Below are 22520 nucleotides of genomic sequence, written 5' to 3'. Positions count from 1 at the left end.
TTTGGTCTGATTTTATACAACTGACTTATAAACAACACAAATTACTCTTATGATAATGATATTATTGTTGGTGTTCGATATCACAAACAAAAGGTTGGCACTGAGGTTATAGTCTTATGGTTAAGGATTTAGAAATCAAAACAAGCAGTTTAAAATAAACATTTTTTTTATTATATATTCATTTTTTATTTTGTCAAAATTTGTAAAATAGGGCTTTTCATGCAAGTTAGGTGACACAAAATTTTGTTATTAGACAAGTGATGAAAGTCAGTCTAGTGGCCGCTGGACTCTTTTCATCTGTCCAGCACACTTACGGAATACTTACTTTGTGTAATCTTTAACTCAAAAAGTGAAAAAGTATTAAACAGACATTATTTATACTTTTCACAGTTTATATATTTATATTGAAGATATATATAACAAGGTTATTTTTATTTCCATCACTTAGTGTCTGTTGTTGTCGTCATTAACAACTTCTTCAAACTTCTCCTCTGAAACTACTGAATAAATTTGCATGAAACTTATAATGACTGTTCCTTAGAGTATTCTGCACAAAATGACCATTTGGATTTTTGATCGGTTAAAAAACCATGGCCGCCATTACTTAAAATAGAACATAGGGGTCAGACAGCAGATTTTTGCATATATCTCCAAAACCGTAAGGCTTAGCCAAATTCTGACTGGGTAAAAGTATTCAGCATGATGAAATCTATCTGTGGTCAAATTTTGTTGAAAATCTGTTGACCCATGTTGGAGTTATTGCCCTTTTTGGACGTTTTTTGCTGTTTTTGATGTTACTATTTTCAAAAATCTTCTTTTCAAAAACTTCTTCACAGAATTCAATGGAAGTTGGTATTTTTGTTTTGTAGGGCATCCTTAACAAAATGAACATTTGGATTTATGATCAGTTAAAAAACATAGCCGCAGTTACTAAAAATAGAATGTAGGGTAGTACAGTAGTTTTTTGCATATACCGGTATCTCCAAAACTGTTAGGTTTGGCCAATATCTTTCATTTACTGAAATATCGTTATTATAGAGCCTACAAAAGTCTGCAGGGATCAAAGTTATCAGACGACTCCATGTGAGGGTTATTGCCCTTGAGAGGTAAAAAATGACTTTTTTTTAGTTTCCAGCCTATATCTTGAAAACTATGATAGATAGAATGAAACTTTCAATTGCTGAAATGATTCTTATAAGGCGTACAAAAGTCTTCAGGAATCAAAGTTGTCACACGACTCCATATAAGAGTTATTGCCCTTGAAAGGCAAAAAATTGCGTTTTTGCAGTTTTCAGTCAGTATCTTGAAAATTATAATAGATAGAATGAAACTTTCGATTGATGAAATGATCCTTCTGACAAGTCTTACCAAAGTCTTCATGGAGTCAAAATTGTCAGACAATTTCTTGCTAGAGTTATTGCCCTTGAAAAGCAAAAAATTAACCAGGGGAGTGATTTAGGCTCCTGGGAGCCTGTTGTTTTTTATCACATTGCATCTTCAGGATGTCAGTATCAAGTTATGGAACTGCTTTGAATTTTAAGAAAAAGTTTCAAAAAGTAGGAAATCATATGTATGTATAACATTTTCTTTGTTTTTTACCCATTTGATTACATGATCTAGGTCTGTACCATAATTTTCAATAGGGACCATTCTAGCATTTGTCAAGAAAGAAGTATACATATATGTTAAACAATAAAAAAAACATATAATACTCGAGAGCATGACCATAACATACCCCATACTTTAAGTTACTTACTTTCGTATCTGTAGGATATAATGAATTCTTCGAGACACTGAATATTTCACTCTCTATGTCCATGAATTGATAACTAAAATGCTTTTCAGTGGTCAAATTGTTTTGATATTTTGATGGTTTCAGAGTAGAACATTCAGTGGTATGTTCTTTATTTGGAAAACCATACTCTTCCCTATTTTGTACAATAAACACTTTTGCTACAGGACCAGTTTTATATTGGTAGTCCATATAACATGGAATAGTATTGTATAAATAACTCTTAAAATTCTGGTTATTTCCCAACCTTTATACACCATAACTGCTGAACATTCCAGACCTAAAGGATCAATACAATCCTTCCTTAAAATTTTCCTTGTGTTCAAATTTCATACAGATCCATTGACTTACACTAATAACCAATTATATAACCAATTATCTTCTGAAGATGGTAATATAGACCAATCATTTGTGCTTAACTACTATAAAACCTTATGAGATTAATAAAGAGCCATTGCGGAGCACAGCATGATACAACTGCAGCATGGTTAACTCTGTTCATTTGGAGAAATGTGGACACAGTTCAGTGAAACCTGGGTAAACCCTACCCTGAATAACCCGAAAACCCAGTCTAAACCAGACACTTTTCAAAGTCCCTTTATAACAATTTACATATATTGTGAACCTCAGTAAACTGAACACCTGTTTAAACTGATTTTTTTAGTCAATATGGGGTTCGGTTTAAACAGGTATATATTAAGATTCTCCATCAGTCTCCAGGGGATTACAGGATTTCTCCAATTGAGATAGTTAAAATCTAAAATTTAACTATTGAGAGTGGGGAATTCCTTTTATTCCTGAGAGAAATGAGGGAGAATCTGTTTCTCCCATGAATAAAACCATAAAAAATAAATTAAACAACACCCTAAATTCTCCCAACATCAACTATGTCATCAAGGACCTCCCCTCCAGTCATCAAGTCATTGCATCATCGATATCACTACCATTGATTAATTGATACACTACCAACTACTCTTTTAAAATATGAATAACATTCGTAAATCAACAAGTATTTAATTTATCAACAATATGAATAACAACTGCAAACATGGTAAGCAACGGAGTCTTCACACGACATTTTAATTTCCCCTCACGTGGCGGGAAATTACAAATTTTTAATCACTCGCTTATGCGGTGTGAATGGAGCCTATGAATGGGCGAAAAGGTGAAAAATGTTCTGCTTTAAGGGTCCTAATCAGACCTTTGCTTTCAATCCCTGTAACTAAAAAAACATAAGATATAAATGTGATAGAAAAAAATGCAGTCAGGGATTTTCATAACAAATCTAATAAAATAATTTCAAAATCGGACCAAAAATGAAAAAAAAATTGTCATTTTAGGTGTGGCTCCCTTTGGCCCTTCAAAACTCAAAAACTTTAAAGATGTGTGAATTCTGATTGAAAAATGGCAGTCAGGGATTGTCAAAAGAAACCCAATATAAATATTTTTACTCAAAATCTGATAAAAAATTCCCAAGTTGATTTTTGTGTGACTCCTTATAACTCAAAACAAAAACCATAAGAGATATCTGAAATCTGACTGAAAAATGGGCAGGGGTTTGGGCCAAAACCTCCAAAAACCATAGGACCTTCTGCCATGTCCTTTGGAAGGATGTGTTGAAATTTCAAAAAATTTGTACAAGTTTTACACGTTATCAGAAATAGGCGAAAGTTAATGGACGACAATGATGATGCTGCTACAATAACAACAACAAAAGGGTGATACCATTATACAACTAAAAAAAAAATTGGGGTCATATGAAAACAAGAGGCTAACAACAACAGACAGGAATGTACTACCAGAGAAACAAATCTAGCAACAAATTTGGATTGTAAAAAAATATTGACTGTCAACGGCCATTCATCAAAATGGAAAATGTGACAGACAACACAGTTTTGTGATCCAGCTATTAACCTTTGGAATAGTTCATGTGGCAGATTCTCCCCATTGAAACCTCAAATTCCTCCCACAAATTACATTGTTATGTGGGATAATCTTAATTTTTCAAGGCTGTTCTGGGATTCCCCCCCCCACAAAAAAAAAAAAGAAGTAGGTATGCCTACTACATGTATTTTATAAAAATTTCAATTCACTATCTAAAATTTCATATTTGCAAATGTAAAAACTAAAATAATATTTGAATTCTATTTTACGGAAAATACCATCTTGGCTGTATGTATAATGAGGTCACAAATAAGCTATTTCACCACAATTGGACTTAATTTTCCAATTTTTCTGAAGTGAAGTGAAGATCTGTGAATTCTAATATGAGTGTTGAGAAATTCTGTCATTCGCACAAGTGTAAGGAATCTCAGTACATGTATTTCATTAGTGGAAGTACCTAATTCTTCTGTAAAATGCTGCATTTTAAAGGCAATATATCCATAGAAAGTAAAGATTAGAGTGTGTGACATTGTCTTACATTGGTTTCTAAACCTCAAATATAGAAGAAGTTGCATTATTTACCCTACTGATTCACCTGTATCTTGTTTCCATTATTACAGAAGTGTGTCTGTTGCTTATTTACTGAAACTTTTATATGTGTTTTTTGTTTGGCTTTGTACAATATTCATTATCTCTGAATGTTTCTTCTATGAGATAGGACATTGCCATTATTATCTTTGATTTCAGTACAAACTAACCAAACATTCAGCCTAGGAGTAGGACAAACCCGAATTTTAAATTGTAATGTGAAAAGACATTTTTTAAATGCATGTTCAATAAAAATGAAATTGAAGTGTCCCCTTTTATTCATAAAAACATGTTTTTTTAACATAAAAAAATAACTTTCATACAGAAATAAAACTTTTACAACTGATCAGACAAAAAGTAGACATCAATTAATTATTTCTTTTATACAACAACCTCTGACATTTATACAAATATTTCTTTACATTTAAAACTGCAAACTCACTGTCCAACCTCTGACTATCACTCAAATAGCACTAACATTGTAAAGCAACAACATCATTCAATACATTTGTGCAAAGATACTTTTAAGACTCAACTTTAGAGTTATATTTTATCTCACTGTTTCAATTTAACTAAATTACACTATAGTAAAACTTTTATGATGTATTACAAATGTCAAAAATTATAAATTCATGTGATACATATAATCTTTTGGTATATAGTTTTTAATTGAACAATTCAAAATTCAGAAAATATCACTTGCATTATTTATTGTGAACATGTTAACATTTATTATTTTAATTTTCTGATTTCTACAAAAATCATGCTTCTATTTTATAAAATAATTCACACAAATTACGACTGCATTTTTTGCAAAAATAATAAGAAAAATGGCAATACATTCTGACTTTACAATATGTCCTACTACTAATTGTAACATGATTTCTTATTCATGCCGACTGAGTGCAGTATTATCTTTTATAAAATTATTTCATGGGCAAAACGTTCATTGCTACAATCACTCTATTCCAGCATGGCTGAAATTACTTCACAATTGTTAGTTTACGTGTCTCTGTTCAAGATTGTTATGTTAGGAATGCTTCAGGAGGAATCTTGTTCTGCTTCTGTAATAAATATGGTGATAATTAAAAGAAGTAATTCAATCTGGATATTTTTCTGGTTATAGCAAAACATACAAAAGTGTAAACAAATGAAAATTTCATGTAAAAATCCTAGTTCTTTAAATAACAAAGTAAAAGAACACACAGAATTGCAAGATCAAAAGTTATTTCAGGAGGTGCATAATTGGAATTTCAAACTTATCATCAGAGGTTTACATTTTTTTCATTTGAACGAGTACAGTAAAGTATTGTATCTTACTTGTAAGTCCAAAAACACCAGTCCAGACTTCTCATAATCCCATCCATTCTGTTCTAAACACCTGTAAACAGTGATAAAAGTGGATGGTACCTACTTTTAATACTTCAATTCTAACTACTGTATTTTTTTGGACTAAAAGTCAAATTGTCTAATTTTGACCAAAATCGACGAAAAAAACATAGACAAGTCGAATTTTCCAGATAAGTCTAGGATAAGACGTGTGCATTTATATCATAGGTGTCAGCCAAGATCTGAGTTGAGCAGTGTGTTTTTTAAAACATATTATTCCAGCGATGTTACTTGATATAGTAAATGGTACAGCATTTTCAACTTAATATTAATTGTCCTAAATGGACTAAAAACCCTGATGTGGCATATATGGTTCCTAAATCTTTTACAAAACTTACTGACAATATCCAAATCTCTAGCAAGTAATACAGGAGTTGCAGACAGATATTTAGCAATAAGAAAGATGAAACATTCATTGGACTAATATCTTATATATGTATGCCATGTTAAAAAATAATACAATGCTTCAAAAGTTGTACCTTGAAACAACCAAAAAACGCTGAGCCCTGAACAGTTTAGCATTTGATATGACAACAACAGCTAAACCCAGAACAATTTAGCAGTTTTATACTGCAATCATTCTATTTTTATTGATGATTACAGTCACTGACAGTGCATAACACTTTGGCACCTCTTACTTTCCTATCTTTGCATGAATTACATGTTTAACCTAGCGTCACTATAAGGGGCCACCAGTACTGCCATTAGGGTGGAATAGTAATAATCACATCACATAAAAATTAAACTTGATAAAAAATATAAAAAAATAATTGCTTTTAGTTCAAGTCAATACACTATTAATGTTCATATGGACACAATAAACAAGCCTGACATATATATGTTTCTTAATTGAAATGAAAGCAAACATAGAAATTTCTAAACTTTAAACATAATTATTTTTGGTCATCCTAAATGGCATGAAATATCCATGAATAAGTTTCCTTATAACACAATTCATTTTTGACAGTGTTGGTGTGAAATCGATCAGCTGCTAAATTGAATTGACATCCAAAATCAAAAATAAGTATCCACGAAAATATATTGGTTTACACAAGGGCCATTATTTTAAAAATAAATCATAAATTTCTTTTGTGGTATAAAACCCTATAAATTCATACAGAACCATTCATCTTTACTCAAGTTATCCAGAAAACAGCAAAATTTTTGTTTTTTGGAACCTTAAATATATATCACCAGAAAATTTTAGCTTTTTTACTTCTCTTCTGGTCCTTATTCCATCACCGTTAATGTTATTACCCCCAAAATCCACCCCAGTCTGAACTCAGTGAAATGGAACCTTTGGGTAAAATTTCCATATATCATTACTAAAGTCATATAGATAAATTCTATAAAACTGCTGGTTTTGGCGTTTATTCCTACACAGTAATAATCCCTGAATCAATTCTAACCTTCCATTTGTGGTATGGACCTTGCTCTTAAAAACCATCAAAATCAACTAATATTAAGGTTATCACACAAAAAAACAAAAACCAAAAATGATGACAATACGTGGTAATTTCATGTACCATTACAATGTAATACCTTTATACAATTCTTTGTCTATTATTACAATTTACTTACTTTGCAGACCATTCTGGATTCATTCTTGATTCATGACAAAAACTTTGGATTTTCTGTTCCTGCTCTGGTGTAAACTGTGTTCCTCCCTGGGGAGGAAATGGAACTGAAGGTCCTTCGTCAGGCACAGGACTGGATGAAGGAGTTGGAGCCTGAGACTTAAATGCTTTCTGCAAAATATTAATACAACTATAGTAGGGAGTACAGCATATGTTGTCGTCTACTGGCAAAAAGAAATATGAGGGTCACAGCTTTTTCAAAAATTATCAGATCTGACTACAACTTAAGCCTATCCATTGACTTGACAGGATATTACAACAATGAAAATATCAATTATCTCACACTACTTACAGAAACTGGATGACTGAACATCTCATAAAACACATGTTAATGCCAATAATTTTGTAAAATTTCAATGTTTTGAAACATTGTTGAATAAGATTGTCCTTTCATATAGAACATTCACAGAAAATGTTGCCCCTTTCCAATTTTAAATTGAGTACATTCATTAAGTGGGGCTATAATATAAACTGGTACCACAAAAAGGAGAAGAGCACCAATAAATAGATCAAAACTAACCTGAATTTGTTCATGTAAGGCATTTGTGATTGTCAGCATATCATTAACAATGACCATCCTAAAAAAAAACTTCTGACAATAAATTCTGCCATCAACACAAAAAAGATTATTTGCAATCTTTAAAGTGGGTAATAAGACAAAAATATACAAAATTGGAACAACCCCAATAATCAACTCCAGTCTTTCTTTTGTGTTATGGCATCAAGCAGTCAAATTTCATTGAGATCCATTTATTTACCAGTATACTCATTTTATTATCCTGACTCCACATGTCTACAGCGTGAATCTCCTTACAACTCATAAAAAATTATCAGAAATGAAAGTCCCTTGTAAAAGTATGCTATTAATAAATATCCTTCAGTTTTTTTTGTTACATACCGTTTAATAAATACATTACATTCAGAGTAAGAAATGAAATGTCCTCTGAACAAGATGTTTTATGATAATGTGGGAAAAAAATAGCCATTAGACTATCTATACACACTTACCCTGATCCACTAGGAACAGTTATAAACTGTCTACTGAAGGAACGAATAGGTGCCTTATCTGACCGGCTATCTGAAAACAAATACCTTCTATGAAGAATAAGTACATACATATAAGAATCAGGCAAAATCTGAAACCTGCATGTCAAAAAACCCACCAATCTGTCAATACACTAAAGGAATGCTTATCCATCTGAAACATGCATGTCTAAAAACCCACCGATCTGTCAATACATGCATGTCTAAAAACCCACCAATCTGTCAATACACTGAAGGAATGCTTATCCATCTGAAACATGCATGTCTAAAAACCCACCAATCTGTCAATACACTAAAGGAATGCTTATCCATCTGAAACATGCATGTCAAAAACCCCACCAATCTGTCAATACACTAAAGGAATGCTTATCCATCTGAAACATGCATGTCTAAAAACCCACCAATCTGTCAATACACTAAAGGAATGCTTATCCATCTGAAACATGCATGTCTAAAAACTCACCAATCTGTCAATACATACATGTCTAAAAACCCACCAATCTGTCAATACACTAAAGGAATGCTTATCCATCTGAAACATGCATATCTAAAAACCCACCAATCTGTCAATACATGCATGTCTAAAAACCCACCAATCTGTCAATATACTAAAGGAAGTCTTATCCATCTGAAATTACCACTGTTTGACCTCAGCATTATTTCATCAGTTTGGATTTTTTTCATTAGAATGTAACAAAATTCATTTTTTTTAACTGTTGTCTGCCTCTTAAATATTCATGTGCAGTACATTCAAGTGAAATTCAAATTCATTTTACTAAATGATGTGGAAAATCTGTTCTTCATTCCTTGAATCTGATGGTACAAATAGTCAAATGGCACTGTCTAATTCTGAGAGGGCTGAGACTTAAGGTCTGTGAACCTTATGGGAAATACGAGCTTGAGAAAAACACTCTATAAAAACAAACAATTCATATAAAAATCATCAAAACTAATCACCTCCAGTATCTTATAAACAGCTATTTAAAAAAGTAAAAATACAAAAAATATATTGAAGAATCTGGTTAAAATAATCATACATTAAAAAGAACAAGTTAGTACTTAACTTACCTTCTTTAAAAACCCCAAGAACTGTGAAACTTAACAAACTGGACTGAAAAATACCAAAAATAAGATGGAATGAGACTTAAATTGGAACACTATGTTGTAACAAGTATTATACTTGGAGAATATCTGTGGTAATGTGGATGTAGGTACTTTATACAGAACATGGAAAAGTAAGTATAGCAGAGAAGATCTTTGAACAAATTTTATCATTCTGAAATTTCAAACATTTATCAAGTAAGACTCCTGAAAATATCAAATCAACCTTGTAAACAGTAATTTTAGAGTGGACTATTTTTAATGATAAACAGTATTTCAACGGTCACATCTTCAACATTTTTTATTTATATAATTCTGATTTAAATCAGATATTATAGCTGGAATGTGATAAATGGCATATGCTCATGGGGTTTCCACTAGTACAAAATACTGTCTCAGCCTAATGTTGATACTTTTGTAATGTCTCTATCCTCTATAAAATAACAGGAACATCAATATGAGAAATTAATATAAATAATTACTACTTACTGAAGCATGATTTACATCTACAACAAATGAATTGTAGTCATGTGTAGTTTTTGGCAGTTCACACAGCTGGGAGACAATGGCTAGTTTTCCTTTCTTTAAAGATTTTTGTCTTCTTACTATAATCATAATAATAGAAACAAGTGTTGTATGCAACTGGACACAAAAATGAGTGTTGAACCCAACAGTTGGGATATTTTTCCCAAAAACATTATATGCCTTATATTTTGGACAACTATTTCATTTTAGTCACAGTACCTCCTTCTGGCACAATGTGAACATGATGGTATACTAGATAAGATAATTTATAACAAAATTTGCTGTGATGAATATTCAATTATTTGTAAGTTATAAGTTTAAAAAGTAAGGAAAATAAAAAATTAATAAATCAAAAAATTACAACTTTCAAAGACTATCTAAAAAAAATTATGAAAATGTTTCCAAAATTAGCAACCATATTAACAAAATTCTCAATAATAGTTACGGAGAACTATACCTGTGTCTCGGGTTAACCTTGTCAAGTTCCTACTGTCGGACATATAGTCCTGTAACTTCGGTTGGCTGTAAAGTAAAACAACAACTGATGTTAACGTTTACTTGGTTGCAATAGGATATGGAACGTAAAAAATGCAGATTATTGACTGAGAAATTTACAAAATGCCCTACTGTTATTTGTTAATTTGAGATATCAAAAATGTGTTGCCTTTATTCAATCATTTAGTTAAAAAAATTACTGCAGTATAAATATGCTGTCTTTAAAATTTATTAGAATTCATTGTTTAAAAGGAGTCGGGTGCAAATGACCTCAAAGACCAGTACAAATCTTTAGACCAATAATTGACTGACTAAATTTCAAGATTTCAAATTTTCAATGAAAGTAAATTTCTTTATGAAAAATAGTTTAAAATAGCTAAAAAACAAAAACAACAAAAACATTTATATTTCTTAATAAAAAAAATATCCATACCAATTTACAAAGCATGCATTAAATATATACTTTCAAAATACTTAATTCATGTTGTTAGATACATATATACCTGTATTCAATAGCAGGATTAAAAGCTGCACTGAGTGAATAGAGTGCCTACAACACAAGATATATATGACAATAAAATATCCTCAAATCACCAATATTATTAATTTCCAAAAAATATAACAGATATCGTATATATTCAAGTATAAGTCAATTTGCCTATAAGACGGACCCCCTTTTTAGTAAAAAATTTCTGGAACGTAGCCTATAAGTCACTTATGTCAGACTGATTTATGACAGCTGCATCGCTAACATTCCTTAATTACAATTTGTGTACCTGTTTGTTTTGATAACTACAATAAATTAATGTTGAAATAAATAACTACAAGCCAGAGTTGTTTTTATAGTAGTAAGTAATTAATGTGGATTACTTTAATACGGCCATTTTTTCATTCATTCTAATTTTGGTACAACCAAAAACCCAAATTAGATTCATAAATGTAGTGAAAAACAAATAGTAAAACAGAAAGTTTATAATGCTCTAACAGCTTTTTTTTTGAAGATATTTCAGTAAGTGAAGAGGTTTTAACTTAAGGAAAAGGCAATTCAGAAAAAGAATTGCCATAACCAACTAAAATATCGATTACTTTTGTCATGAATTATGGTAAGTTATTGGGTCATGTTTCTATTGCACTTTTGGGTTTATGGCTATATTAGTGTACACAGGTAAAAATTAATACACTAAGTGGATGAGTGGGAAATACGAATAAAATTGTGGCAACATAAAAACTAAACAGTAAATATTCTTTTACTGCATCATATTTTAGCTGTAAAAAGTAGAAGATAAAGACAGTCTTCCTAAAACTGATGCTTACAATTTAAACATTGGGGTAAACAGCACTGGTCTGGCTGTTCAATGTTGGTGTCAAGCTCATGTCAATTATCAAGCTTTTGACATTTTCAAGCTGAAAATTTTAATTCATAAGCTAGATCTGGTCTATAAGTCGGAACCCTTCCCAGCAGTTGAAAATTTAGTCCTAAATATCTGACTTGTAGGCGAGTATGTATGGTACTTAAAGGTTTGTCTACTTCATTTTCAAAGACTATGAATATCAAAAGAAAGGAATATAGAAAGCCCAAAGACTCCATATTCCAGAGAGATCTGTAGAGGGGGAAAACAGCTGATCCAAAACCAATAAGGCCATACAAAAAAATGCCTAGGTTCTCAGGCCATTCTTTAAAAAAACTGATGTGGGAGGGAGTTTTTTTTTTTTTTTTTTTTTTTTTTTTTTCAAGAAATTTCATAGAACTGAACAATTCTGTAAACGTACAGGATGTTGAGAAGTTAAATAAAATACTCCATGACATTAAAACTTTAGTGGAATATGTGATGTGGCAAGAAATAAAAAGGCCATCTCTCCACCTCAAGACAAACTTTCGTTTTTAATGACCAATGATAAATAACAGCCCCAATTGCATCATACTTTTTACTTTTCTGTCAAGAGCGCAGACGATACCATAACTAATTAAAAGTTGATTCCAGACTGGATATGAAAATTTCTGGAACAGATATAAAATTTCCAGATTTTACCTATAAAAAAATCACAGATGCGGGAGGTTTTTTAGGGATGCGTCAGTGACTGAGAACCTAGCATATTCTTTTCAGCCTTAGGATACTAATAGTATAATTAATTGGAAAGATTGAATAACCAAAATATGATCAGGATTGCCGAAGAACGCCTAGATTTAAGTTATATTAATGCATTCATGGCACAAGTGATTATATTTTGGTTACTCACAATAACCAATAGATTATCCTATTTATTATATAGTTTTCCTCCATCATTCATTGCTATTTTCAACATAAATTTAAAATTTTGTGAACAGTGGATCTAGATTTGTGTTATGACATTTTGGCAGGGGAAAGAACGAGACTGAAATTACCAAATTTATTTCATAGTGTGAATTACAGAAATTTTTTACACTGGGATCATTTTGTAAATCACTGCTATCTATATATTTATTCATCTCACCTTCTACAAAAACCCTCTAATTGTGTTCGTGTATAAATTCACATAAACATTAATGGATTTCAAAATCCTTACAAGCCTGAAGTATTTTTTGTTTAATTCTGAGCATTTTTCATCATTTTCTATGGAAATCAAATACAGAATTTTTAACAGATCATCAGCATGGTTAATTTGTGACAGTTTCCTATTTTCCGATTACAATAAATCCATAATGTAAAGTGTTCACATTTTATTAGCTAAAATTCCATTTAATGAAAGGTCAGACATGCTTTATACAGGTTCAGCAGTTTGTTCCAAGTTCATTTAATACCACCTTCCTCCTCTATAACTTTATACCCACACTATGGTGGAAATCACTCTGGCAAATTCTGTTTTTAGATTTCTATGTTTATTGGGTCTAAAAGAGTCTTACCAAGTGTTAGACTTACTTCATCATGATATGCAGGTAACAATGTCTGTCTATCTCCAGAATCATAAATGGTGAAATATTCCTTCAAAAACTTCACTGTTAATTCTTGTAGATCTGAACTTGGGAAAAAACTTCCCTAAAATGAAATTGTAAACTTCTTGTAGTTCAGGAATGTGTACTTTGTATCACTGAGATGTGTATTGTATCACTTAGATATGTACTGTATCACTGAGATGTGCATGGTATCACTGAGATGTGTATCATATCACTGAGATTTATATTGTATCACTGAGATGTGTATTATATTACTAACTTTTTAACTAGTCTTACTATTTCTTCAGAATGCAATAAATAAACTTTTAATTCAAGTATAGCAAGATAGATTCTATCAAGGTCAAAATGAAACTTTATTTCTAAATCAAAGAATAGCAGTAAGAAAAGTGTTTATCACTGAACATAGACATTCAGTAGTAAAAATATACCTTAACAGGAGGCATAGCTGTAGATGACTCTACATCAAAGGTTATAGGGGGTGGCAAATCATGGCCATCCTACAATTGATAAGAAATATAAGTCATATCAGATGACAGATTGCAATGAATAATGGTAACAAACCTTCAAATCTGTCTTTAATGTGAAGTAAAATTCCACTATATTCCCAGGACATAGTTACATGGTATTACATAAAATTTATTAATTCTTATCAAAATAAGGATCATTTCTTCATGGAGTTTATTAAAATAAATCCTTGCTTTTCAAAATTTTAGTTCTATCAAGGGAATAAATCCAATAAGTCAGAAGTACTTTTAACTACAGCCAGATTACTCAGTTTACATCATGAATTCTATTGCATACCTATAATAGATGTATCTACTTTTAAAATATAAAAAAAAAGTTTTTGGTGACTACTATGATACATCATGTAAACAAGGCAACCAAACTTAGTTATTGTATTATTCAAACTAAGACTTCAAAATACTTAAAAGATATAACACTTCCACTTAGTCTCTAAAAATGTAAACATAGAGAGGGATTCTCATCCCTTGCTTACACAAACACATGATACTAAACCTCCATATACCGGTAAAGTTTCATCTAAATAAATAAAAACCAAGTAGAAATTTTCCTTATAACAAGATTATTAGTCAGGCAGAACAATGGAAATAGTGATTCCTATATCAGACACTTTTATGCTACCTTAATACAAACAATATTTTGGCTTTTATTTTATGAATATTTACTGTAAAATCATGATTTCTGTCCTTCCTTAAAGACATACTATGCAGAGATTCACAAATCCCTACAGCCTAATTTGCAGTCAAAATTTGTAGATAATACAGACAAACCATAAAGATAAATACCTCTGCTATATACCTTAAATATGTTACAGATGATAATCTATGAATCTACATAGAGATAAATCTAACGAATTACAGGGTAGGACTAATTCACCTTTTATGAAGGAGGCTACAGTAAATAAGAAAAACTTACCAATTTCACCATTTTTGGGAATCTTTTTCTCACAGCACTACAATAAAACCAAAAATACATTTCATTTGTTTCCAAGTGTTACATCTGCTGAAAAAATAGCATATGAAAAGTTCTAAACAACAGTTCATTAAAGAAAATGATTTTCTTTCAAAAAGGTTTAATCATTACCAACATTGCAACATAGTCTAAAGAACATTTTCCTTCACTACACATTTTTACATATGTCTCTTTTGAACTATAAAAGTATATATCTTCCATTGGAAACAAACAGATTTTATAAGAAAAAATTAAATGTAAAAATATGTTTATCATGTGATAAAAATATGTGCCCATCTAAGAGGGTCTACAGGAAATGAAATCTGCCCACTTTGTTCAGCAGTGAATAGTTATCATAGCTTGATGTCATTAGTCTACCATACTGCCATGTGACCTTACTTGATGAAATCATATAAGATAATGATGTGATGTGCCAGCTGCCCCTGTCTTAGGTTGCCCTCCTTTCTGGAGGATCTTACCCGTCCTTGGAAGCAGACCTGCGTCACATTTCACATACTGTATCTATGTTTATTCTATTACATCAAGTAGTATGATATCAGTTTAGATATTTCTATGATTGTGCCAGAAATACAATACTTCCAACTAAAAATACCATAAGTAAGTAATTACATTCCTGATAGTTCAATCTGATTGCTTCCTTGTACATTGATAGTATATTTAATGAGTTTAAACAACGAATGAAATACATTGCTTTAGTTTATCTGCTTAAATTTCTGATAAACCAGACTGTTCTAGTTAAAAGTAATGAAACTAATTTTGTTTAACTGGTAATGACCAAACCTTATCATATTGTATTTTCATCAATTAATTGTAACTGTTGGTAACATAACAGTGTTTTCAAATATTTGGATTTCTTCCAATTCAAACAATACTATACCATAATTAGTAAAATTTAATACAACAGCCAAAATACTCTTATCGATATACAGACTTCTCAAAACATAATATCAAATGAGACTGTATTACCCAATATCAAATGAGACTGTATTACCCAATGCTTGGTTTATCTGATACATTTTACCTCATTCTACGTTGTTACCATGAATCAGATATACCCAACCAGCATGATGTGGCAGGCAACGCCACCTATTACCTAATATACGCCGTTTGTTCTCTAAACCTATCACACAGATCATTCCCATCTAGAATTAACTCAATAAGTTTCCATGATTTTATCTTGTCAAGGTCATCAATGGACCTAAGCTAAAAAAAAAAAATTATCATTGTTTAAATTGTAGCATATCAGTAATTCAGTACATGAAATATAAAATTTTAAAATCTAAAAGCATTTAAGACTTTCTGAATAAGTATTGATTTACTAAAACATAAAAAGTAGACAGTACATAACACAACTTAAACTGATTTCTTGAACACCAATCAGGTTCATAACATTATATATATATATTTAATAGATTTGAATTTCTCAACAACAACCATTAAATTTTGATAACATTACCATATTTTTTCCTAGATTGAGTCTAGTAAGATTTGGAGATTTCTGTACAAGATCTCTCAGATTATCTAAACCCATCAGCTTATTTTCACTCAAGTCTAATGTTTCCAACTGAAATGAAATATACAATTTAATGTCTCTGGAATATGACCTTATTGCAGTCACAAATCCTTTCTTAAGAACACATAATAACATCTACTTGAAAGTGTACCTTATTGGTGACACTGCATTTTTATCGAAAAAAAGTTATGGGGCACTGGCTTGAACAAAGATAGCCAAAATGGCACAAATTATGGTTTTTCATTAAGTATTGTATTTCGATTCTATGTGAATAGGTTTATGCTTATCTAAATAAAGGTCCATTTTATCCCACATAATGGAAGGAATGTTCAGTGGTAGTCCCTTAAGATTACCTATTCTCATATTTTTCTTCATATAAGGAAACATTTTCTAAAATTATAAATTTTACAATGGACTCGGCCAATGGAACTGGATATATAAATACCATATATATATTTGGTATTTATATACCCAGTTCTATTGGCTTAGGCTACTTTATTTGGATTGACACAGCATAGGTTTATGGACCTTTAAAATGAAATTCGTCATTTATCTTTTATTATAGGTTGGGATACTTGTAGCTCATTTATTTTCTTAACATGATCCCTGACATAGCCATTTTACAAGTTTTTTTAAATGCCTTCATTTTATTACAGTCGAAAATCGTTAAGTTAAAGTCGAAGGTACCATGCAAAAATGTTCGAGTTATCCAAGGTTCAAGTAATCCGAGGTCGAGGACAAACCGGAAATACTAGTAGTTTGGTCCATGATTGTTTCTGTATTTACATCATCTGTTGTGCTTGTACATGTAAATGTACTTCACTTTACACGGTACTTCATAATGTTTTGTGTTTCATATCGGCAGATACTTTTTTTGTATGTTGTATTTCATGTTTGAAATACAGAACAGCACTGAGTGTTTTAGTGAATTTTCCTTTTTATTTTTTCTACATCAAAAAGTCATAGTTCATACCATGCTGCTTTGTTTGATTCACAATCAGGAGTATCGTCAAACAATGTGCTTTACAATATTACTATAAAATTTCAAATTTACTAGCGAAACATGTTTCATTAAATAGTCAGATACCATTACAATTCATCTGTATTTAAAAAAAAAAATTCAAAATATCCGATATCACTGTTAGGGTGATTCCGACATGTTATTAATAAAACATGCACAATTTTAATTTAATTAAATAAACAAATCAAATCATAAAGAGTGTCAACAAATTAATTTTAAAAGCCACGCCAATTATTGTTAAAACACACTTCGATCATGGTTTGTAATAAAAGAATCAGTTTTCCGACTTATTAGTTGACTTCGAGACATCAGGGTTAATTAACCTCAAAGTCCTATTGAGGGTCGAGGGGACTGATTGATTACCTCGAGTTATCAGAAGTTTTGATTCATCCGTGTTCGAGATATCCGAGGTAAAATTGAATTTGAGTAAGAGGAGTTTTGCTGGGACTTTGTAATTAGTTCAAGTTATCCGATATTTCAACTAATCCGAGTTCGACACATCGAGGTTCGACTGTAAATATCAACCTCGGTAATTAATTATTAATACATAGATTTGATTAAGAAATATACAGCTTGATAAAACTTATTACATGTAGGGTGTAATACCTCATAGGACAACCATTCATTGGATTTTTCACCCCATAGTATAAAATTTAAGTGGATTATTTATCCCATGGTAAATGTCTAAAAGACTATCCTTTAGGAAGAACACTATTTCACTATTTCTATATTAACTTCATAGAACTTAATTCTATCATTGGGATACTTTTTTCAAGGGGCAAAATAAAATGTTGCAATTGTTGAAAACAATCTTACCAGGTTTGGGCAGGTCTGGATAAGTATGTCCACTTCAAATAGCAAACTGAAAGCCTTTAAGGCCTCTTGTGCCCATCTTGTTGATTCAAGTGGAATTTTAAGTACATTATCAGTACCATAGTAAAGTTACAGCCGTAGAACTTGCAAGTCTCTTCATGTGAAACTACACATTCATGATAATAGACAAGTTTAAACATAAGTCTTGAGGCTACAGTGATTGGAAACTGTTAACAGAATCCATTCAGTATTTTATGTGATGAAAACAATGATAAGGGTGCCAACAAGTTCTTTGCTACTCTTGTTCCCATTTTTGAAGAAGCAGATTTATCAAAACCAGACCCTGACATGCCAGTGGTGAACACTGGAACAGAGCAAAATCTATGTTATGCTATACCAAGCATCACTTATACTTACTACATGTATAATTCATATTGTTGATTCATTTGTACATATCATGTATTTATGGTATTGATAAAATATTTGAAATCCTCTGTATTATTTAAGTTATAACGTAACAAAATATGTCATTTATCTGGTCACACAAAATCTCTTTCAATTTCATGATGGATTGTAGGTGGTCTCCCACAAATAGGTTAGACTAGATTAGATTCAACATACATGTACTTAGTCAAATGTTTTAATATTTAACAATTATTAGATGTAGAAAGAATTGAAACAACTATTATTCAATAGTGGAATTGTTTGTGCTAAAATCCAAGGTCTTACAAATATCAGAGATGATTTTGTGAGGTCAACAAACAAAGCGAAATTTGCAAAATTGGAAGTAAATATACAGTAGAAAAAGAATCATAACGGTAAAATCAAGGATTGAAATAGCGAAAATCCGCAAAAAAACGGAAAAAAATTATCCCTGAAAAATATAAATCACAAAGAAATGATAATTCCTTATTGCAAGGCAAGAGATGGACATACCTCAGGAATATTTTCTCCAATGATTTTTGTTATTTGGGTCATCACAGCATGCTTGTTCAGTGCCAGTCTAATATTATGTTGAGTCAAATCTGAATGTTAATATATAAAAATAACATGTACATCATTTAAGAACATAAAACAAAATCCCCTTCAATTTGCCATATAAAATGGCTGAAAACCCAGGAGGTCGACACTGTACAGTTGGGATGTTTTGTTTGTTGGGGTTTAACGTCCGAGCAGCAATATTTCAGCTATATTCAGACGATTACAGGATAAATATTGACACAATTCTTAATTTTGATTTTGATTGTTATTAAATTTTATCATGAAAGTGGTTTAAAAACTTTAGACATAGAAAATAATCAATTTATACAAAGTTGAAGAAAATGCTTATTTCTGACCCCTATTTGTCCTTCATTCCTAAATGGCAAGGTCCATCACCCTTTATGTACATCAAAACATTTCTTTTCAGAGCCTTCCAGAGCTTTCTTAAAGGTGTGTTAAAAATTGTTGACCTTTTGGTGATCATAGAAAGTATTTAGGTTATATGCTGGTGCACATCCATTCTTTTTCTATTTTGAAGTGTTAAACCTAATACCAATTTTAAAGAGATCTATATACTTTAACACAAGTTATTTCCCTAAAACAAGAGAAAATGTTGTTTTGGACTCTTTAATCCTTTATAGAATGTAAAACACTCCAAAATTCATCCCTAGCCTAACTTCAGTGGTACAACACCTTGTGATACAATTTCATAGCAATCCATACACATAAAAGTTTTGTTTAAGAGCTCATTTCTGGCCACTATTTGAGCAGTTTTCCTTAATAAGAGTGATACATGAGTAACAAGACAAAGTTTTGCAACTTTTGCACCAATAGTCCACTACTAGCTGCAAAATTCCTATGACTATCATTTTATCCAAACTCATTGAAGCTCAACCAAACACATTTTTATGTCAAAAAATCCTCACCAACTTTAATAAAACAAAAGAGAAAAAAAAAGAATTTTTTATCATTTTAATCTGGAGTTAAATTATACTAAGTTTTGTAATATCTTACCAGCGTCATTATACAGGTTACTGAGATTGAGGGCTTTAGTAGCTGGATCATATCTGTTACTCATACACACCTATAAGTACAGTTACCACATTAACAGGATAATAATATGGAAAATTCTTTGGGAATATAACTCAATGGTTAAATCTTTTAATCATAGGCAGACTCAGGTCATAAAAGGGAGAGCATTTCCCCACTTATAAAATTGACTTTTTTATGTTATAATTTTTACATTGAAGCCTTCAAAATACACAAAAGAAAGCAATATAGTTCAACTAATAATCAAAAGATTTCATTACTTAGCATTGTACTATTAACACAAGTTAATCTGATGCTAATTTTCAAATTTTTTTCTGGAGAAAATTTTGGATCCCAGTTTTGACTCCTCTTTAGTAAATCTCTGTATCAGCTACTTTTAAAATACTTTACTTTTCAAGTGGTCTAAATGCATTGACAAGTGACATTACTGACTATAAAGTATGTAATTTTTAAAGGAGAGTTCACCAAACTAATAAATGATGTCACTACTTTGCATCTCATTAAGTGTGATATTGGTTCAAAAATAAACAGTAAAATTACAAGATATCAATCCCTATCTTTGTTATTTACATCCAATTTTGATTCTGTAAAAGGTTTCATTAAGATAAAGTATTTTATCTTTTGTCTGTGAAATTATCACTTTGTAATCTGAATATTAAATTTGTAGAAATATTTGAAAGGAAACTTCCATTTTTTGCAATCATTTTTTCAAGCTGCCAAAACATTGAAAACTTCCATAACCAATCATTGTTTATGTATTTTAAATCACCGCAAATCAAAACTCTGGGTTGCAGTACAGAGGTAACAACAAAGCTCTGACTAATCATGCTAGGCAGAGCCTCCCATTCTACTTTTGTTATCACCATTCCATCATTTTTATGTCAAAACAATACAGTGCTATGGTCTATAATATATTTTTCAGCACCAAAGAATGGAAGTTTTGATCTTACATAAAAGTTAAAGAAGACAGTGTCCAAAAATTGAAACTGTTATTTAATCAATTGACACACCAGGTTTAGGGGGAAAAGGAGAAATACAATAAGCAAAGCTCACTAAAGGATACTTCAAGTCCCCTTCCAAGAAACCATTCTATCGAAATATGAACCAGACATGGTTTTACAGAGCCAACAAAAAAAGCAGAAATTGTCAAAATCCAATGTAAACATACAGTGAAAAAAAGAACCGTAACGGTAAATTCTGGATTTGAAAATCCGAACTTCCGTTTTAAAGCGGAAAAAAATCATGTCTGATGAACAAATCTGTCAAACAGGAAGTTGAAGAGGCTCCAACAAACAGACAAAAGGAGAGATACAAGGATCCTTATTTACCTCCAACTTTCAAAGCTGGGAGTATAAAGACAGCTGATAGGTACATAATTATCACATTACAGATAACACATCTCAATACCAATAGATGACTTACTTTTAATTTTTCAACACCTTCATCATCAAGTGTGAAAACAGCAGGTGCACTGCTAGGCTTGACAATAATCACCATCTAAAATAAAAGGATATTAAAAGGCTCTAATTAATTAATTGGGAAGTGTATTGTCAATACGAAGATATTTCTTTAATTTCAGAATTGGCATACTTGATCAATTAAGTAGTCTTTTTTACTATCATTCAAACCGTGTTAAAATCACTGTCTATTTTATCTTTTCTAACAAGTTACTAATTTCCACTCAGATTTTTTATATGTAACAAAGCACTTTTTTAAAGAAGTGTTATGAAATTCTGGCTTGGTATTTCTTTTAACCAAGTGTTTTATTGATTGTGCATGATGTGTTTCCACTGCATAGACAAGTATGTTGCACTATATAATAAATTATTACTATAATTCCCCAGTATTATTTTTATTATTATCAATATTATGTACATTAACACTAATATGTTAAAACAAGACTCATGTCATATCTGAACATATCATATGTATGAACACCATGCAAATAAGTTAAATAAAGAATATTTATGGTAGCACATACAGCAAAAAATAATGGCTAAGTTCAACAGGTAAAAAAACATCATACTAAATATCTTGTCAATATGTATATAAAAAATGTGCAAAGTTTGAATAATATAGGTTCAACATAGGAAAATATAGGAAAACATTTGTTAATTTTTCCATTTTGCCAATTTGTGTGGTGGGGTAAAAAAAACTGTGAGCAAAAGTGGCAGCCATAAGATGTCGAAGAAAAAACTGATATGAAAATTTTGTATTCAAATCATATGGTCAAAATATACACAAAATCTAAAAACAAAGAG

At 31.0% G+C, this 22520-nt stretch overlaps 1 protein-coding gene across 1 annotated transcript in view; it reads right to left on the bottom strand.

Moving 5' to 3' along the window:
• Positions 1–4524: 4524 nt before the first annotated feature.
• The window catches only part of LOC148623987 (nuclear RNA export factor 1-like), a 32566-nt gene continuing 14570 nt past the window's right edge, over positions 4525–22520 (bottom strand). The window contains exons 8-24 of the mRNA XM_088566376.1: positions 21682–21756; positions 20224–20293; positions 19165–19253; positions 16338–16445; positions 15975–16084; positions 14825–14861; positions 13816–13884; positions 13353–13469; positions 10959–11005; positions 10418–10482; positions 9925–10040; positions 9403–9445; positions 8299–8368; positions 7811–7868; positions 7235–7401; positions 5585–5645; positions 4525–5328 (exon numbers count right to left, since the gene is read on the bottom strand). Of these exons, the coding sequence (XP_088422502.1) occupies positions 5290–5328; positions 5585–5645; positions 7235–7401; positions 7811–7868; positions 8299–8368; positions 9403–9445; positions 9925–10040; positions 10418–10482; positions 10959–11005; positions 13353–13469; positions 13816–13884; positions 14825–14861; positions 15975–16084; positions 16338–16445; positions 19165–19253; positions 20224–20293; positions 21682–21756 (1341 nt within the window). The 3' untranslated portion in view covers positions 4525–5289. The remainder of the gene's footprint in view (positions 5329–5584; positions 5646–7234; positions 7402–7810; positions 7869–8298; positions 8369–9402; positions 9446–9924; positions 10041–10417; positions 10483–10958; positions 11006–13352; positions 13470–13815; positions 13885–14824; positions 14862–15974; positions 16085–16337; positions 16446–19164; positions 19254–20223; positions 20294–21681; positions 21757–22520) is intronic.

The sequence above is a fragment of the Perna viridis genome, chromosome 2, assembly GCF_037379345.1.
Source record: "Perna viridis isolate PV_CMFRI_1.1 ecotype Kerala chromosome 2, ASM3737934v1, whole genome shotgun sequence".
In the NCBI taxonomy this organism is placed as follows: Eukaryota; Metazoa; Mollusca; class Bivalvia; order Mytilida; family Mytilidae; genus Perna; species Perna viridis.
The sequence above is the reverse complement of the archived record's forward strand: the minus strand, read 5'-3'. Positions and strand labels throughout refer to the sequence as shown.